This window comes from Taudactylus pleione, unplaced genomic scaffold (genome assembly GCF_031769625.1).
Source record: "Taudactylus pleione unplaced genomic scaffold, aTauple2 ptg001314l, whole genome shotgun sequence".
NCBI lineage: Eukaryota > Metazoa > Chordata > Amphibia > Anura > Myobatrachidae > Taudactylus > Taudactylus pleione.
In genome coordinates, this window is record NW_028285714.1 from 10,439,618 (window position 1) to 10,460,104 (window position 20,487).

Below are 20,487 nucleotides of genomic sequence, written 5' to 3' on the forward strand. Positions count from 1 at the left end.
TGTCTGATATTTTTTTAAACTTCCGTGCGTTTGTGCCGCTGCTCTGCTGCTTACGTTAGCCAGCCAGCTCGCTGCAGCCTTTGGCCTATATTGGTGAAAAATAGTGAAATCAATATTGTGAGCTGTGAGGTGGTTAAAAATGCCTAGAAATGCCTGAAAATCATTGTTATTAAGGTTAATAATACTGTAGGAGCAAAAACAGGCCCAAATTATGTGGTTTTAGCTGTTTTTATGATTTTTAAGAAAAAATCCAGATCCAAAACCAAAACATGAAAACAAAACACGGAGGAAAAAAATCCAAAACCAGATTCAGATCCAAAACCAGGGGAGATCCAGATCCAAAACCAAAACACGGGGGTCGGCGCACATCTTATTATCCTTTATTTGTATAAATCTCTACCACGTACACACATATGGGTATTTTTTGTTTGTTTGCCAAATAATCTTCCAGTATTTCTGTGTCCTGGGCGAAAAAAGTGAGCACACAATGGAATCCTTGTAACCATGGGAAAAACATATAAATTTCAGTCAGAGAACAACTGCATACTTTTGCTCTGAACAAAGTTAGAACATAGCACATATGTAAGTGCAGAGCCGGCCCTAACCAATTTGATGCCCTAGGCAAAATTTAGGCTGGTGCCCCCTTGCACGGCCACGAGGTCCATCTTTGATCCAGCACCCCTCTCCCAGCAGTGCAGATCACAGCAGCAGCCAGCAACACATTCGCCCACAGCAATCCTCAGCCAACGCAGCACCCCTCATCCAGCAGCACAGATCACAGCAGCAGAACCCATCTCCCCTCACACCGGCCAGCACACAGCACCTCTCAAAGCAGTTAGCTCAACACCCCTCACTGATGCTGACCTGACTTGCACTGGGTACACACTTAGCGATGTGTACCCAGCACTGATGTCGCATGTGGCGGAACCCAGTGAGGTGCCAGCATTGGCAAGTGGATACACTCTTGTCGATGCTGGCAGCAACAGCGGGAGCCATGCTGCAGTTGGCAGCATGGCCCCTGCTGGCGATATCGCCTGTCGGACATGGATGCAGGTCTGATGGGCGAGTTGCTGACAACGAGCGGGAGCGTACATCGTCAGTGACATATAGTCTAGTGTGTACCCAGCATAAGTCAAAAACTGGCTCTTGAGAGCTGCCATGCTACCTGTGAAGCTGATTGCTGAAGCACATATGAGAATGCAGCTGCCGTGCATCAGCCCCTGCAGTTGTTTCTAGGTTCCTAGTCCTTCCTGTGCTTGGTGGCTGGCAAATACATTGCCCCCACACAGAAAAAAATCATATACATTGCCCCCACACAGAAAAATTCATATACATTGCCCCCACATAGAAAAAATTCATATACATTGCCCCCACACAGAAAAAATTCATATACATTGCCCCCACACAGAAAAATTCATATACATTGCCCCCACACAGGAAAAAAATCACTGCCCCACAGACAAAAATATTCAACTCCCCCATCTCCCTGAACACAGGGCATTGCAGTTATGGTACTGTTGGGACTAGAGATATTTACCGAGGAGCAGGCAATGCAGGACAGGCAGGCTGACAGGTGTCTCGGGGCTGGTTTGGCTGTGCTGCGCTGGCAGAGTCTCCCTTCCCTGTTAGGTTTTCTTTAGTCGCGCCGAGGATGGTTAAAAAAAAATCAAATACCCGGCGGCAACTGCAGGAGGAGAGGCTGTACACAGAGAGGTGGTGCCGGAGGAGAGATGAACAGAGGTGAGTGGAGCGGCCGGACCGCCTCCTTCTCCCTCTTCATTACAGCAGTCGGACTCATTATTAGTACCTGTCTAGTGCGGCAGGCTGCGAGCCCTTCAGAGCGGTGTGCGCTGGTGCCATGCACCAGCTGTACTGCCGCTAGCTCCCCCGGACCATTTTAGTTGTTGTCCGCTGCAGGGTAGCCAGAGCCACCATCCAGATGCCCCAAACCTCCCCCGCCAGCCATAGGCATGGAATGCCCCTAGGCATTTCAGATGCCCCTAGGCATTTGCCTATGTTGTCTATGCCTAGGGCCGGCTCTGTGTAAGTGTTAAACAATCGTGACCTGCATCAGTGTTTGTTATTCTTTACTGTATGTGTGTTGGTAAAAATACTGCTAGGGTAAATTGTGCACCTACTGTACTGACTAATTCTCCAAAAAGCCCACTTTGGGTCATATTCAATTAGCGGCAAAAAAAGCCATTTTTGGTGAAAAAGTTTGGCTGATGACGTCATTTCGCCAGTGGAAACTTATCCCCTGTTTGCATTGTAACCGGCGAAAAAGATTTGCCTATGAATAGCAGTCGAAAAAAAGTGCAGAATTGGGGTTTTGGGGTGCAAACTTCGGAAAAAAACCCTGCACCCTTGGGACAGTCCCCCAAAGGATCAGAAATTGTATCTTTCTGTATCAGAAAAAGTTTAAAAATACTTTTGATCACCCCAAAAAGTACTTTCATTTTGGGGGCAAAAAAGTTCATAGTTAAACTTAAAAACTAGTGCCATAGATTCCAGGGGGGTCCCTAAGTATGCCCCAGGTGTTTTAAGTTTGCAGGTGGTTGCGGCAGGTGGATTTTTTATGATTTTTAAAACTTCACTTTAGCAACTTTAAAATATGCTTGCACCCATTTTCATGTACCCCAAATTTGCTGGGAGTAGTTATTTTCACCAAAAAAAAACTGCAAAATGCTATTCTTCACCACTTATGCTAGGACGCTATTTAGCAGCTATTGAGATCAATTAAGTATCCCAAATACCCTCAGCAGTCCTATTAGGGGGTATCTATAGTGATTCCCAATGTCAGTGCATCTTTTGGGGGGGGTGTCAGGCTGATTTCCCAAAATCTTACAGTACTTTTCACCTGTTTGCGTTTCGCTGGGTCCCGTTTTCGCAGAATTCTAATTGAATACGGGGATAAGCAGGGACGAGTGCGACACTTTTTCACATTCAAAACCAGCGATGTCGGCAAAAAGTGCAGCATGCGAAAAGTACGGGACTTTTTGCGGCTAATTGAATATGGCCCTTTGTGTTATGAGTGATCCCCCAGTGATATTAATTTTGCTTTCTGTTTTTTTTTTTTTGTAATAATAAATACAACAAAAGTATTTTTTTAAAGAAGACAACAAAGATAAATCATAAATGAATATAGTCAACAAAAAAAATGATTAACAGCTAATGATGTTGAGTGACTAATTAGAAACGTCAGAGACCTGCTCGGTGTTATTACAGCAGGGCTGCCAGGTTTCCAGTGCAAACAAGTTCTTCTTCTAAGTTATGACTGACAAAAGGGATCTGTCTTTGTTTGAATGCATCTAAAATGAGCACTCTACATGACAGCTATTGTCAGTTAGACAAAAGCCATAGCATATGACGTATTATGAAGAATTAAAAAGGAGGCTGTTTCCGCATTGGTAATTAGCCCATTTGCATGAATTATTCAGGTCAATGTGATCTCCAGTTACAAAGCCATGATGCCACGGGCGCCTGGCATTTTTGTTCTCCTCTCTGTAGACCAGTTCGCATTACCACACTTCGATATTCCACTCTCCTCAGCATGGAGATAAGTTTCTAAAACATTTAATTTGTTTGCTAATAAACTTCTCCTCACAGTCACTTCCAAGGCGGCAGGTAATGGGAAAATAGTCTTGTTGCTAATAAAAGCTGATGAACTGTAGCAATTACTAAGAGCTACAGTGCCTGAAGTTACATCCTGCAGCAAGCCTTTTCTTATTCACAAACCATTCATTTATTGGCAGGACCTGTTCATTTAATCAGCTGCAAAATGGCAAATGACACCGTGTAATGTGAATCACACGTAATGCATTATATCAATTTTCTCATGATATATATTACACTTTTATTCTAATAATTTGTTATCTCTCTTTTAAAAAGGGGCAGCAAACTAATGACTCCTTAGTCAGCATGAGATTGCAATTGTCTTGAACTGAAAATATTAACATTTTCAAAATAAAAATGTACCAATTCATAGAATGATGGTTTGCAAACATTTCTACTTTATTAAATGTTTTCTGTGTTTTGGTTGAAAAATAACATTTAAACGAAACAGATTATCTGTAGCACTAAAGGTTAATTGGTTTGCACAGTGCAGCAATGTTGTTTCAATAAAAATAAATGTCAAAAATAATCTTTGCTGTCTGTCAAGTTAAACTTATAAGAAAATAAGCACAAGTTGCTGCTTTTTCAACTTACTAGATGTACAGATGTCTTCACACATCGTTGTGCCAAACTGCCCCTCTCGGCACGCCAGGTATCATGCTACTCTGCTAGCGCTGGGCATCGTTTTTGCTTCTTTCATGCTCAAACTGCATCAGGACGCATCAGGAGACTGGACTGATTCATTTAATATGTGACACTTGTGAATCTGTATACAAAGTGCTATGATGCAGCAGCTTATTTCCACGCTAAGTTCCATAGTTTTTTCCATTTACAGATTGAGGGCCTGATTTAGAGATGGACGCTACTGCGATTTCATACGCAGCAGCAAAAATATGCAAATGTTAGCAAAGATCGCCCGAGCATAAGGACGCCCACTGCTGCCTTCTTGATGACGCATACCTGCGGAAATATCTATAACATCGCCGCAACATCGGCAGCCATCTTGGCCTTGCAGCAGGTCTGACATGCAGCAGCCTTGGGAGCTCTTCAGACACGCAGAGCTGCATATGCACTCGCAGAGACTAATTTATGCACACCCATGTAATGGCGTTTACTCGGACAGGCACGTCTGCGTTTTCCTGACCACTCCCTGTTACTACCCCCAAAAGCTGACAACCTGTCAGTCACTTTGTGATGGATCCTCTGTGCGTCCACATTCGCAATGCGATTGCTGCGCACGTGCAGTGTGGCTTGTATGCATGCGTGATGGCAAACAGTTGCTCAATCTGCATGAAAATGGCATTAGCATCCATCAGTGAATCAGGCCCTGAGTCGCACACAGATATACAAGCATCGCATATCACATTAATAAGTACAGTCTCCTGTGCATCCTAGTTGCACCACATTGCAACTGAGAAACATTTTCATCAAAAAAGACACCCAATACTAGCAGTGTTATACGGGAAATGGCATCTCACTCGCACCAGGAATCTGGCGCCGTGTGACATACTGAGGCTAGATGTGTAAGGACACATCTGTATGCTGGCCTAAATCTCTAGCTCTAGCTCAGAAACAACGTATTTGCATTATTCCAGTATAAAGCAGAATAAAGGTTAATAAGGTAATTACAATAATTATCCTAACTTAAATAAACAGAAGAATACAGTATGAGTTTTGTTTCTTTAATCTGCAAGGAGCTTCCTTTTATTCTTATTTTGGCTGGGGACTAGATAAGGTTTTTGAATCAGTTTATGAACTAAGGTTTAGCTAGAAAAAGAAATGTATGTCTATGTTATATTTCATTGTAAAATCATTTTGAAGGGTATTCCCACCTTACATTTCATTTTAAAGCTAAGTTTGAAAACAAAGTATGTATTCATAGAAAGACTTACTCTAATGCCAGGAGTCCATGCTCCCAGTAATCGCTATATGGATGTATATTCATAAGAATTTATTTTCCAAGGTTTATTTTTAAGAAGCTAGAGGTTAACATTGAGTCTTTTTACACTATGGCCTGCAGTGCAGGTCTATGCCTGGAGCTACTTTGTAGTCAGGTGGATAGGATTAGTATTCATTTCATCTATTGTTTCTTCCTGATGGCCTTCTGCTGTACTGAAGTGACCTTTAGTTAAGTTCCACAGTATTATATTCCTACAGAAAACATCAATGCAACTTCTTAAAATGAGCGTTTGTCTCCTTAACTTTTAATTTTAATGAATACTATATAGAAGTTTCTTTAAGCTCTGACATAGTTTTCATCCCTTTACGTTCTGAGTGCATGACAGGGAAAGCCATACTACTTTATGAAGTGGTACCAAGAGTGACGTGGTAATGTCCCCATGACAATGTGGCTGCACACCCTACAGCTGCATACAGCTGTCTACCAAGGGTAACTTAACAGCATAACGAAGCCTCCCTTTATACCGGGCTCACTTCACAGTGGCTTTTTCACGCATATACTGTAGGTGAAGTGTTTCTTTTTTATTGAAATTATTTACTTTTTTTGTGTTGTTTAGTAATTTTTTTCTTTGTTTGTTCTGTATACTGTATACCTCATAGACCAAGACCTGATCTAAAATTCAGGCTTTTAATGTATGCTAAGATTTGGTCAAGTCATTTGGCTTTTTTTTCTTTACACACTAACCCAGCTATCCTGTCTCATTAACTCATGTGTGAAAGGGTTTGAAATAATAAAGCACAATGATAACATAGTTACCAATGACCAACAAAAAACCCCCCAGATCAATAGTAGTATAAGCAATATTTCCATATGTGTAGTCATACAGTAGGTGAAGGTTTCTGTATAGTCACCATTCTCTAAAACTTTGCTTCCAGTTATGGTATAAGTAACAGACCTTTCTGATCGCAGCACTGAACTTCATTCTTCCGGCATTATATATATTGTATACATTCCATTCCAGCAATTATATTAAAGTTCATTCAAAGAGGATTTATTTTTAAATCTATTGCATAGAACAGAAGTACAAAGCAACACTACTGTTAATAGTATTATGAGCCATAATTCTAAGTGCAATTGACATCTTATATTGTTTTCCGGCTGCTGCCAACATAATGTAAAAAGATAACCAGAATGATTGAAAATGCCCATAAAGAGCACAATGCTTGTTCTCTATTAAAACAGCCATTAAATACTTATGGGCCAGAATGCAAAGCCATTGGGAATTTGTTTACATTTTCTTGCAGCATCTTTCCAGGGGAAACATAATTCATGGTTTGCAACATTCTGCAGTGTTAGATATTTGGCAGGTTTTTACTCTAGTGAAACGTGCAGTAAAAGTTTAATATATACAAATCACATGGATTAAAGAAAAAAAACTGTAGAAAGAAATGAAACGTTTGTATTGGACTCAGAGACAATTACTCAACTTCTTATTTCTACCACTTTGGATGAATGCAAATAACATTTTGATTTGTTTGTTAAAACCTCCATTATTCTATCGATGCATTAATCAGCACTCTATTTGCTGAGACGGCCAAGCATTATGTGAGATGCTTGTCATTATTGTACTAAACCTCTCTTTTTGCATTTTTATCTTCTTGAAATATATATATATATATATATATACATATATACACACACACACAGCGGGTAAAATAAGTAACATTTTTCTCAGTTACTATATTCGCAGTGGGGCTATTGTAATGAAATTTTCCCCAAATGCCAGCAACAACCAGTGCAATCCACACATACACAGAAATCAAACCATAGATGTCAATAAATTAAGTTATGTGTAATAATGTGAAATGACACAGGGAAATAGTATTGAACACATGAAGAAAGGGAGGTGCAAAAAGCATTGGAAAGCCAAGACACCAGCTGAAATCTATCAGTAATTAGAGAGCAATCTTGCCCCTGGTCAGTGCAAATTAATATAAACTTGTTCAGTCCCAACTGATGGCCTATAAAAAAGGTGTCTCTCTCAAGACCTTTGCAACCATATTATTGCAAAACATAGTGATGGCATTGGTTACAGAAGGATTTCTAAACTTCTGAATGTTCCAGTGAGCACTGTTGGGGCCATAATCCAGAAGTGGAAAGAAAGGGCAGACTAGATGGACCAAGTGGTTCTTATCTGCTGTCAAATTCTATGTATCTATGTAACAAAATTTCACCATAAACCGGCCACGACCAGGCGCTCCTCGCAAGATTTCTGACAGAGGAGTGAAAAGAATAATCAGAAGAGTTGACCAAGAGCCAAATACCACTTGTGGAGAGCTTCAGAAAGACCTGGAATTAGTAGGTACAATTGTTTAAAATTAAATATTAAGTAATGCACTCAACCGCCATGGCCTGTATGCATGCTCACCACTCAATACTCCATTGCTGGAGAAAAACAATGTTGAAGCTCGTTTAAAGTTTGCTGCACAACATTTGAACAAGCCTGTGAAATACTGGGAGAATATGGTCTTTTCAGATGAGACCAAAATTAAACTCTTTGGATGCCATAATACACACCATGTTTGGAGGAGAAATGGCACTGCACATCACCCCAAAAACACCATATCAACAGTGAAGTTTGGAGGTGGGAACATCATGGTGTGGGGCTGTCTTTCAACATACGGTCCTGGCATACTTCATGTAATTGAAGTAAGGATGAATGGATAAATGTACCGAGACATTCTTGATAAAAATCTGCTGCCATCTATCAGGATGCTGAAGATGAAACAGCCCCACCCTGACTGATGCATTGTTCACACACCCCCGGCGTCCTCCTTGTCGGCGTGGAGCTCTGGTGGGTTCACCCGACCGCGGCTTGTGAGTGGGCTTACAGTGCGGTGTGGAGACCTTGGAGACCAGCGGTGAGACGGAGATAGCACCGGTGTGGTGTAGTATATCATGTGGTATCCAGCCCACAGAGCTTTATAATCCGGTACAAGTACACTTATCTCGGTACCTGGAGATGTATGCTTTTACTCTAGGTGTCAATTAAACTGATTCATGCACGACAGAGCGCCCCCTTTTCTTCTTTATATTCTCTCTCTCTCCCATATTATATATATATATATATATATATATATATAGTAAGTAATGGCTGAGTACTTGGGTCTGTGTTACTTAAATTCTGTAATCTAATTTGGTTTTTCTTTTTGGTTTGATGTCACAAGTTTTGTATACCTTAAAAATTAGCCTATAAAAAGTTGCAGGCTACTTGGGCTTGAGATTTTATCAACAAATTGATTTACTGTACATTAAATCTCTGGGCTCTACTAGGTCAGTGATGCAAACCTCCCAACATTGAGGCTCAGTGATTTCAGACAGGGGTGTGGCCACACCGCCTTGTACACGCCTACTGCTGAAAAACACTATGCTGCCCTGCATCCTCATCTGTTCCCTCTAACCATCCAACCACTGCCAAGACTCCATTAAATCAGAAGTATCATGATGGAATCGCAATAGTTGCAGATAACGTCTTAAAGCTTTCATACTCTAATAGGTTATTTCTTAGTCAAAACTAAAAAGGTATATCACAGAATTTCATTGGTTCAAGACTACAATGTTCAATCTATACATCCACTTGGACTCTAGACTTACCAGACTTAAGTATGTCATCTTTATGTCTTGGCTCTTTTTGAATATAAAGTCCTTTATCTGAGTATCTGTGGTAGCTCGTTGATTGCTCTATGCGAGTTTTTTCTTTTGCTTGTTATTCATGTGTATGAGCATCCTGGTTCTGAATGGTCTTGCAGTTACAGTACAGAATTTTTTTTTATGAAACTAAAATATAGTCTATTACCAATGAAGAAAAAAATATCATAAATTAACTTCAATTGAAATTGTGTAATGTGCAATTGTAGACATTCTTGGGTTGACTGTGAGTAGCATGCAAAGTGGCTGTAGTTGCGGGCTTTGCGGAAGCCTGATTTACTGCCATTAGCTAATGAAAGAATCCGTTCAGGGTAATGCCATGGTCTGGGTGTCTGCAAACCCACTGATTTTACACCAGCTGCTGCAAGTGTCATCACTTGCATCTGCACTAGAATGAGCCCCATGCTAGGTGCAAGAGATCCCTCAGAAAGAGGCTTCCCTTCCCCGTAAGCACAGCGTTTTAGCTACATGCCCACAACTCTCCCATGACACTCCAACAAGTAAGGAGGATTCCGTGCAACCATTGCTAAACCTAGTTGGAGAAAAACACCCAATGTCACAGAAAGACCGGTCTGGTCAGCGGCGGCTCATTACTTGTCTTGCCGGGGGGTCTGCACATCATAGGCTGCAATCAAGTCAGCCCTCTCCTCCCTGCCATCCTTGACAGCTGATATCACCGGGAGGCGGGGCTTAAGTCCAGTGGCCACAAGGGGTGGAGCCTAATAAGGGGGCCCCTACAACCCAGATAGGGCTATCGTAATAGCAGGGGAGTGACTTCCCATGTCTGGACTGGCAGTCCCAGGGGGAGAAAACACCTCTCCCTAAGACTGCCTGTCTGGCTGTGATCAGCAGGGAGTTCTCTCAATGAGAAGTCACTGCCACTACTAGGCAGTCCCTGCGGGTGGTAGATTTTACTAGGGGGGCTGCAGTCCCACAGATCCTAGGTAAAATATGCCACTGGGTCTGCCTAAATTCTGTCTGAAGGACATATGCAAGATGAGCAAATTTGCACCTGTGAGTTCGCTCTGAGCAAAAACTCTGCATTTACCTCCATGCAGAGTGATCTTCCTGACTCACAATCAGCCCTTCTGTGTCAATCTGGCACAGATCAGTCATTGTACTGTAAGAAGTGGATTAAAACAACAACAAATTTACTATACATAAACTGAATATCACAGCACAATTTTTTGTGTGTGATTCCATATCCATTACTGAGTTTTTCTCTGATATCACACGGCCAAACAAGGAGTAAAAACAACTTGGTATCTTAGCACCAAGAGTTGTAGTTAATACGTCTTTTTTATTTTTACTTTATGCTATACCACCTAATGACACTTATACAATCTACTGTACACCTAATGTGACTACATTTATTTCAAGCATCCTTGATAGAGTATTTGCTAAATTAAATCATTCACCCTCTCAGGTCTTAAATACAATGTTATAAAACATTAATTTTTATTTTTAATAAATTATTTGGTGAAAAATAGACTAATACTAGGCATACACCATCAGATTAAATTATCTGTCAGAACGACAGACCAATTATCTGATATGCTGACGACATACAATATCATTGCATTCGCTGTCAGATTATGGCAACTATATTGGATGCTTTCAGCCTGTTGAAATCAAAGCACCAATTATTGGGTCCTCCTGACATCCTGGGCTATTTTGTATGTCCGACAGACCGATATTTACTGCTCAGTCGCAGCAATACACTTTTAAATTATCTCGATAAGCTGATTATCAGCAGTTTGGCCAGATAATTGTACAGTGTCTGCTTAATGTAATCTTGTGCAGTCTGTAGGTAGGTTAACTGCAGGTTGAGAAGTCTTCTAACAAAAGACTTCAAAGTAGACACACGTGAAAGTTTTATGGTAGGATCTACATAAGTCCATATAACTAATGCTTGGGCTTCCAAGACTAGGGGAAAGTGTGACAAGGGAAAAGTGTAAACTTATTTGAAAAGGGTAAGCTGATGAAGGTAACTAATATATTTAGGATTTTACAATTAAAAAAAAGTTTGTAAATCCAGCAAAGACAAAATGTTGAGTCAGCAAGTACATTATCTGATGAGCAGTTTGTTTATGTTTTGTATCTTTTTCTGCCAGTGGGATATATACTGTGCTGTATATTTTGTGGACTGTTGTGCTGTGAAATCTGTTACTTAGAGGATACCGCTTTAGGACAGCACTTTATTTCAGGTGCAGAGTATACATGACAACAACACCCTGATGATGTTTCCCTGTTAGTTCACAAAGGAACTTAGTGTCATCTTGGGGATGCTGTAATTGGCCTCTGTAGGACTGGCTTCTCACACCTCACCATGTTTCCTACATCCTGTACTGGGAAACTGACCTGCCCTTGACATCGTGTATAGTGACATGTAATAGCAGCAGGATATAAAGTATTAACTGGTAGGGGTGGCTAGGATGTCAAACACGGTACTAGTCATACATGATTATTGATAAAGTGTTGATTGAATAGATATACTGTATTTGACAAAAAAATTAAGTTGAATAAAAAAACAACTTTCTTCACACACAAGTGTACAGGTTTGCTAGTGTCAAAATTCACAGGTGCACACAGTTCAAGTTCTATAATTGTCTGAAATAACCCATAGTAGGTAACACAGTAATTTCATGGAGAACAGTAGTAATTAATCACTGTACTGTACATAATCAATCTGCATTTACTAAAAAAGGATAACAATAATCACATGAATTTGTTAAATATTGCTTATACAGATTGCAACTATGCAACGTAACCTGAATGGTTGGCTGATAAACTAGCCCAGTGTTTTCAAAAATTAGTCCTTAAGGTATCCTAACAGTCCATGTTTTAAAGCTATCCATGCTTTACAACAAGTGACAATTAGTAAAACAGCAGCGCGAGAGTGGTACTAACTACCCAGTATTATTGGATAGGCCCGGCAGGGGCCTGGGTCTACTATCCCCTCCCTTACCTGCCATTGGCAATGACACCAACTTCTCTCCCCAGCACAGCACACACGGCTGTGTGCTGGGCTGCCTTGGGTCCAGGGTGGCTTCTTCCGCTGAGCAACAGCAGTCTGCTTTGCATGCATGATGTGTGGGGGGATAGCCATTGCATAGATTGCCCCCCAGCCCCCCTGTTTAAGCCCCTGACTGAGGGATGCACAGCTCCCCTTGTGCAGTGAAGCGCATATTGATTTTTCATGGGTTTTTTTAAGGAGGCATGGCCATGTCTACATGGTGATGCCACACCTTCTACAGTACCTGGGCCCGTCACCACTTTCTATGGCCCTGGTGCTCAACTATGGATATCCTTAAAACTTGGACTGTTAGGGTGCTTTGAGGACCAAGCTTAGGAACCTCTGAACTAGCCAATAGTTTTCAAGAATTATAAAATCATTAAAAAAAACTAAACCGTACTCAAACCCCTAAAAAAGAGACAGCATGTTTTATATCCTTTCATAAAGCCATCCTAGAAATGCCAGAGAAGATTCATGAGCACTGCAACATATTCAAATGAACAATAATAATTTATATATAGAAAATAACCTGCGTTTGCTCTGGTAACTAGGTTTCACTAGCTGCTGACATCATAACTTGGAACATGCCTTCCACTTTAAAATGAACAATGATGAATTTGCAGTAATTACCTGTGGACAACTATAACCACGACACTACACAACAGCAGAGTTATACCATTTTCTATTTGTGCAAAGCAATTAAAACAATGCAAGTTTTTCTGTTTTTGAATGGGGAGGTCAGTTCAAAAGCGCACTCTGTTGCAGTCACTAAATCTAGTGGTTAAATACTGCTTAAACATTACAGTGAAAATTGGATCTGTGACGCTGCTACGGAAGGCAAAATGCAGATGGAAACATAGAAACAGCCCTAAACTGACAAACTATTGATCAAAAAAAGTCTTATTTGCTCAAATAAAACAGCAGCTGGTTGTGTAGTGATTGAATCTTCAACATTGCGGACCAGGCTTCCAAAAGCTGGAAAAACTGCAAGAAGACTGATAAAAAACCAAGGGGTCTATTTACTAAGCCTTGGATGGAGATAAAGTGAACAGAGATAAAGTACAAGGCAATCAGCTCCTAACTGCCACGCCACCTGTGTTTGAAAAATGACAGGAACTGGTTGGTTGGTACTACTGTGGGCACTGCATAAGGGGCACTATCACTACTGGGTGCACTGCATAAGGAGCATTACCACTGTGGACACTGCATAAGGGGCACTACCACTACTGTGGGCGCTGCATAAGGGGCACTACTGCTGTGGGCATTGTATAAGGGGTACTGCTACTGTGGGCACTGTGTATAAGGGGCACAAATGTGGGCATTGTGAAAAATACTACGTGGTGTCATGTGAATCAGGGATGAATCAAGATTGTGCCACTGTGTGGCGTAATTTGACCGGGAATACTATTGTGTGACCACAGCCCTTTTTAAGACCACGTCCCTTCTCTGGCGCACCCTGTCCCTTTTCTTTAAAAAATGCCAAAAGGGGGGGGGGGGTGAGTTCCACTACCTCTCTAGGACCACTTTAAGCACTGATTATATGCATTATTTTAAAAACAAAAAGAAAACGTTATCACAAAGCACCCCTTTATTTGGTTTCTCTGGGCAATCTCTCACCAATTACAAAGAAGCATCTCTTAAAATTACATTTTAAGTAAAATATTGTTAATCAGTAGGTATGTAAACATTTCAATGTGATGTCCATTTTCCCCACAGACCTTCATGTGACTGACTATTGAATAAATTAGCAGTTTATAGCTATTAATATGTTGTCTCACTATTGTCAGTTATATATAGTACAGTATGTTTGTTTTTATTCAATCCAAACAGTCTATGCTCTAAATTTGCTAAACATCAGTTTATCCGGTGGTGTGTAATGAAAGTAGTCAACTGCGAATCGTCTATGCCCAATGGTTTACAAACGCCAATCCGATAACAGTCCGCTCCTGTGATGAGTAAAAAATAAAGTGATAGCTAATGATATCTTTCTGGGTTTGGACCTGCGTACACACCATAATATTTATGTGCCAATACTTATTCGCTAATTTTCCTCAAATATGTTTTCTGCATAAAGAAAGTTAACACTGACACAACTATCGACAAGGTCATTGAAATTATGAGACAGCGGGGAAAATACAGTAATATAACTAAACACCACTGCTTTCTTCATATACTGTAATTAAAGGGCAAAGTTTAGGAATATAATGGAAACAAGCAGTCATATCTTTACTCATCACGTTTTTCTCATGACCTGTATTAGCATATACTGCTGCATGTTACACGATGAGGCTGAGCAGTGCCACAAACTAGCAGGAAGGAGAGAGCAATTCTAGGTTTTGCCTTTAGAAAAATTGCTGCTTTAAATCTACAGTACCTGCAAAAATCACTGAAAATCATTACTTTGGTACCCCCATGGTGTCTCTTACCATAGCAGCTTTTGTACATTTTACTGCCTGGTAACAAGATCTATTAAGTTTAGATTTCCCTGATCATAAATCTGTTACATGACATCAAATCTGCTTCATAAAAAGTAATTTTAGTTCTCACATTGAACCTGTTTAGAAGTTAACAAACTTCCCAAAATATTATCGGTGTCCAGAGCAATCAAATTGTCAAAACGTAAAGATTGGATACATTTAGACACTTCTATTTCTGTATCAGTTATCCCACTTTGGGGCTGATTTTGAGATGGGTACAATGCCATTGTTCACATAGGTTGGCTATTTTGTGACTGCTCATGCAACTAAAAAGTTGCACAGTGCTTGCGTCCCACGGCTTTTGGGCACATAATTGCAGGATCGTTTGAGCTGCGTGGACAGGGAGGTGTCTATGCAGATGCACACAAATATTTAGTCTTCGGGTAGTGCCATCAAGAGTGGTGATGGGACTTTGTACTGGAGGGTGGGGCCAAATTGGGGAGGCATGCCCACATCCCCTACCAAAAAATATGTATGGCGCTGCACGCTGCCGCCGGGGGATGCTCAGCCAATGGCAGTTACAGGAAAGGGGCAATAATTGCTCCACCTCACACATGAGAGTGGATTGACTGCTGCTGTTGCTCAGTGGCATCAGCCTTTCTGGATCCTCCGCCGCCCAGCACACAGCAGCATGTGCTGAGCTGGGGAGAGGGCTGTTGCTGCTGGTTGCAGTGGTCTCTCTTTTTGCCCACTGTGCCGCTACCTGTTACGGGGGGGGGGGGGTTACTTAATAAGCTCTCTCAGTGCCTCTGCTTATGGGCGTGTTATAGGAGTGATGTAGGAGTGGTTTTGGACTTAATCACTTGCCTTGTAGGCTATAGTCTGACTGAGATTCTGCACCAAGCATGAGAAGCACCTCCCGAACATGCTTTTAATGGTTGTGGCTGTAGCCGCTGAAAGTGTGCATCCGAGCCCTTCCACATTCAGAACAACTCCTGTATACCAGAGGGAGGGCTGATATTAGCCTTAGCATAAAGTCGCCTACTCCATTAAAGTAAAAGACGCTAACAAAGTTGGAACATCTTTTCCACTCAGAATCAGCCTCTTTACGGAAAGTAACAAGTGCTTATTTCTATACTAAGATGGTTGCATTGTTTGTGAATGCAGAAATCCTCCTCTAAACCTGTTTCTACTCAGAGGACAGCAGAATGTTTCTCTCTAAAGGGTCTATTAACTAAGCTTTGTTAGGAGATAAAGCAAACGGAGGTAAGGTACCAGCCAATCAGCTCCTAACTGCCATGTCACAGGCTGTGTTTGAAAAATGACAGGAGCTGATTGACTGGTACCTTACCTCCTAACAAAGCTTAGTAAATAGACCCCTTAGAGGTATATTTACCATAGTGCGGGTTTTTAGAAATGGAAGTGTTGCCCATAGCAACCAATCACATTACTTCTTTTATCTTCTAGAGGTGCTAGATAAATGTTAAAATAGAAGCTGATTGGTTGCTATGGGCAACATCTCCACTTGTAAAAACCCACATTTTAGTAAATATACCCCTAAGTATTAAATGACTTTATGACTGATACTATTTTTTCTGTTTGGGATATTGTCTATTTGCCTTGCACTGTTGGAACAAGACACCGAGGCAGAGGCAGCCAACATTTCACAGGCAAGGGCCACAATTTTAGAAACCATGTAGAAGAATATTACCGTGGAACCATGTAGCAATCTGTTTGCTATTTTTTTTCATGCCAGCACGCTGAGGGATCTGCTCTTCTTTAAACCAACGGATAATAACATCTCTTGATATTGGTCGGGCTGGTCGTTCCCAAACGTTTCTAAGGAAGCGAATAATGAATAAATCTATGTAATTTTATTTTTGACAATTCTATAATAACAAACGTAACAATATCTTGTTCTTCACAACAAAGGCTTCAGTTTCAGCCACACATCTGACCACTCAAGTGAGAACTTATTTAATCTTAGATGATGAAGTGATGCTCCTGTGAAATGGCACAGACTGTTTTTCTATACATGATTTAACAGTGTCAATCACAGACTATCTGAGGGGAAATTTTAGATGTAAAGTATAATGGAACATGCAGAGTGAAACACACATTAAAACATTAACTTTAATCTCTGAACCATTGGGGACCTTAAATTTGCTCCTAACTTGTTAACTCTGTGAACTGACTGTTTTCAATAATTATATATATTTGACAGGAATAATCTCATTTGCACTATCATGTTCCTTTATTTCTACCAAATTCAAATAGAGCTAATCCTTAAAGGGGAAAGACCCACAAAAATTCTACTCACAAGCATACTAATTAAATGAGGTACTCCCCCTTAACACCCACTATGCTGTTTGGTAAAAGAAAAAGAATGCAGCTTTCAGAGCAATGGAACCATTCACAGGAGTTAGTGATTATAGCACCTAAATGAACAGAAGTTCTGATCATCCAATCAGGTTCTGCATGGAGTACACAACTTGCTTGATGATTCAATGCCATGGTTGGCACCAAATATTTAACTAACTACATATATATACTGTACATAATACATCATGATCAATACAGTGGACGTAGAACTTGCATTATGTGTCACAAAAAGACACGATAGTATAACAGACAATCTCAGAGAGAACAAACAAACAATTTCATCAAATTATAATACAAAGGAAAACTCGGAGACCAACATGGCATGTGCATTTATAACATTGACAGGTACAAAGCATTATATCTTGCTTTATTTGACATCTATTTGTGCTTATAACAACTTGCAAAAGGATTTTTATTTCTTTAGTGAGGAGCTTTGTTCTCAGCTAATCTTCAATAACAGAAACATTGTGGGCTTACAATACCTTTCAGCATTTCAACTGGGGACAGAAGGAGCATTAAGACATGTTATACTGTATATGCCAACATGATTTCTCTTGTGTTCACAAATGTATTCACTTTGGCAAATGTTGGGATATAAAATTACATAAAATTACTCTTAATCTATACAATAAATAAAAATCTGCAGGGTGAATACTATTCAAAAATGTAGAAACATTGGCACTTTTGGAAGCCAATAGAGGAGATTATATTTTATACCATAACGGTAAAAACTCCAAAAGGGGTGAATATGTTTTTACAATTTTCTTTTCTTTATGGATTAATGCTGTAATTCTGATCAGCACAGCAATATGCAATGTCACATTAAAAGGCTAAAATTCAAAGCTTTTTAAGTACAAATAAAATCAGAAAATAATTGATTCCAGTATGTAAACATTAGCCACATGTGCTAAATTACATTTTAATTAGCCCTATTGCCATCATTTGTCTCCATTGGTCATTAAATATATTGATTGGAATCCACCTGGGTGAATGAAAGTGTTTCAATTGATTTTAAAATAAATACAACAGTCTGTGAGAGGTTCCACAGATAGTATGTTTCCAAATAACAGCTTCATCATGAAGATCAAATAAACTTCAAATCATTTGGAATTAATATTATGTTAAACAGGGGCTTAAGATCATAACAGGAGTCTGTAGGTAAGATACTTGTTGGAGCCCCCTCCCCTCAACTCACATTCACCGCTTATACCTCAGTCCCAGCAGCACTCACACACATTCCCCCTAAACCACATTCACTACCAGTACCCCAGCAGCACCTATACACCCACTATCCCCTCCTGTATTCACTGTCAAAACTACAGCAGCACCCAGACACACTCTCCCCACCCCATTGTATTCAATCAATACTAACACCTTAGCAGCACCCAGAAACACTCTCCTCCATGCATTCACTGCCAACACTAAAGCCACACCCAGACACACTTTCACACCCCCCTGAATTCACCCCCAACACCTTAGCAGCACCCAGACATACACTCTCCCCACTCTACGCATTCACTACTAACACCTTAGCAGCACCCACACACATACTCTCCCCTTCTGCATTCACTGCCAACATCCCAGCAGTAGCACACAGAAACACATTCCTTCCTCAAGTAATGACCAATACCCCAGCACACAAACACTACCTGTTGGTGATCAGTGTGTTGCTATTTGCTGCTCCCACAGCAACAGCAGAGGAAGCCGGTCCAGAATGTGTTAGGGGGAAGAATCATCAAAGGAGGGAGGGACCATACACTCCAGCCTCTGCCCTGACCCTTTTATGTACATTGGTGTAATTTCCTTACTGGAGATCATTCCTAGAGACCGGTGGGGCCCTATGAGAGGGATAACTGCGGTATATGCCCCCTTGGATCCCTACCTCTTCCTGCTTTGGTGCACATGAAGCAGACCTGTAGCAATGGAGGAGGCCAGTGTGTGACCACCTCCATTGTATCCAGTATTTCTGCCCCTGATGTCAATCAATAACATTGCAAGATACAATGCATATATTTATATATTTTAGGTTCCACAATGTTTTCACAATATACAGTCATTTTGCTATCCACTACAATATTTTTACTGATTTTGACTCCCCCACGCTGGTCAGTTATTCCGTGAATAATGTAAAACAACAATGTATTATATACTATTTGTCAATGCCGATATGCGCACAGTTGGCCGATGTTGGAAGTACTGTGCATGCATCCGAGTCACACTGCGCATGTTGCCTGATGGTTGTCGCATGGAGATGCAGGAAGAATTTGGATGCAAGACCTGTGCATTTTAATGGGTGTTCGTGGGAGGTAATGGGGGTGGTTAAAGATATATTAGTGCTGGCACAGGACATTATGATCAGAAGGAGAAATTACACCTGCCATAGGGCTTCGATGGTGCGACCGAGATGGATTAGCGCCGCGGCAAGTGTCATCTACATAAGCTCAAAATCAGTCACAGCATTAGCATAAAGATGCAGGTGTGGCAAAAAAAAGTGTCACCTCTAAATCAGTACAACATAATACATTAAAGTTAAATTAAAACAAATTCTGCATACAGAACTTACTCCACTGGCACTTGGAGTTTGACTGGAGAAAGACTGTTCTCTTGACTAGATTCTTGCCCATTGCTTATGCTGGTGTTTTGGAATAGGTTACTCAGCCCAGCCACCTTTCCTTTCTGGATAGCCCGTAGAGACTGACGATGATATTCAGCCCGCGCTCTGCGAGCTTTGTGCTTGCGTTCTTCATCTGCTGCCTTCGACTTCCGCACTGTAAAGTTATAGAAAGTTAAGAAATAATTAAGACCAATTCTTTCAAACTAATGTAATACTATAACGATGAGTATAAACAAATTGATTGGTTGAGCAAGCATAGTCAGTCTGCTATCAGCAATGAAATATGTATCACTACATCCTATGTTATCAATATGTATGTGTTTATGAAAGCATGTTGTTGGTATGCATTATGGACAAAATGTATCTATTATGGAACAAAATATATCTAGTCTAAACAGGGACTTAACTAGACATTTTTGGGTCCCATAGCAACATTTTCAAAGGGCCCCCAATGCTTCTAGAGAGACACACCATAGTAATGTCATATTTGTGTACTGTAGTATGCCCACCAGCCCCCGTTTATAATAAGCTCCACAGTAGTGACCCAGTATACAATGTTCTATCCTGATTAGCAGCATGCCTATATTCAAAAAGGGTGGTTGCAACATATGCAGAGGTCTTACATTGGTTGGCAGGGACACAGCATTGTTTCTGTGCCACCTACCCTCAATGCTGGGCATAATGTTTAAATGGTAAAAGTGCAAAGTCTCTAGGCCCCCTAAGCGTCTAGGCCCCATAGCACCCCATTGCACATATTCTATTAAAGTTAGGTCTCTGATTCCAAACATATATTCTTAAATATTTCATAATATTACTGTCCATATAATGTAGTGTTTAT

General features: G+C 40.6%; 1 protein-coding gene across 6 annotated transcripts in view; it reads right to left on the minus strand.

The window, feature by feature from the left end:
• The window catches only part of SH2D4B (SH2 domain containing 4B), a 277,198-nt gene that overhangs the window by 80,273 nt on the left and 176,438 nt on the right, over nt 1-20,487 (minus strand). For 5 of the 6 annotated variants that reach the window (XM_088463103.1, XM_088463102.1, XM_088463106.1 and 2 more), the window contains 2 exons: nt 19,599-19,803; nt 16,365-16,492 (listed from right to left, as the gene is read on the minus strand). In XM_088463103.1, coding sequence (XP_088319229.1) covers nt 16,365-16,492; nt 19,599-19,803 — 333 coding nt within the window. Of the gene's footprint in view, nt 1-13,828; nt 14,183-16,364; nt 16,493-19,598; nt 19,804-20,487 lie in introns of those variants that run through there. The other variant, XM_088463105.1, reaches the window with a different exon arrangement.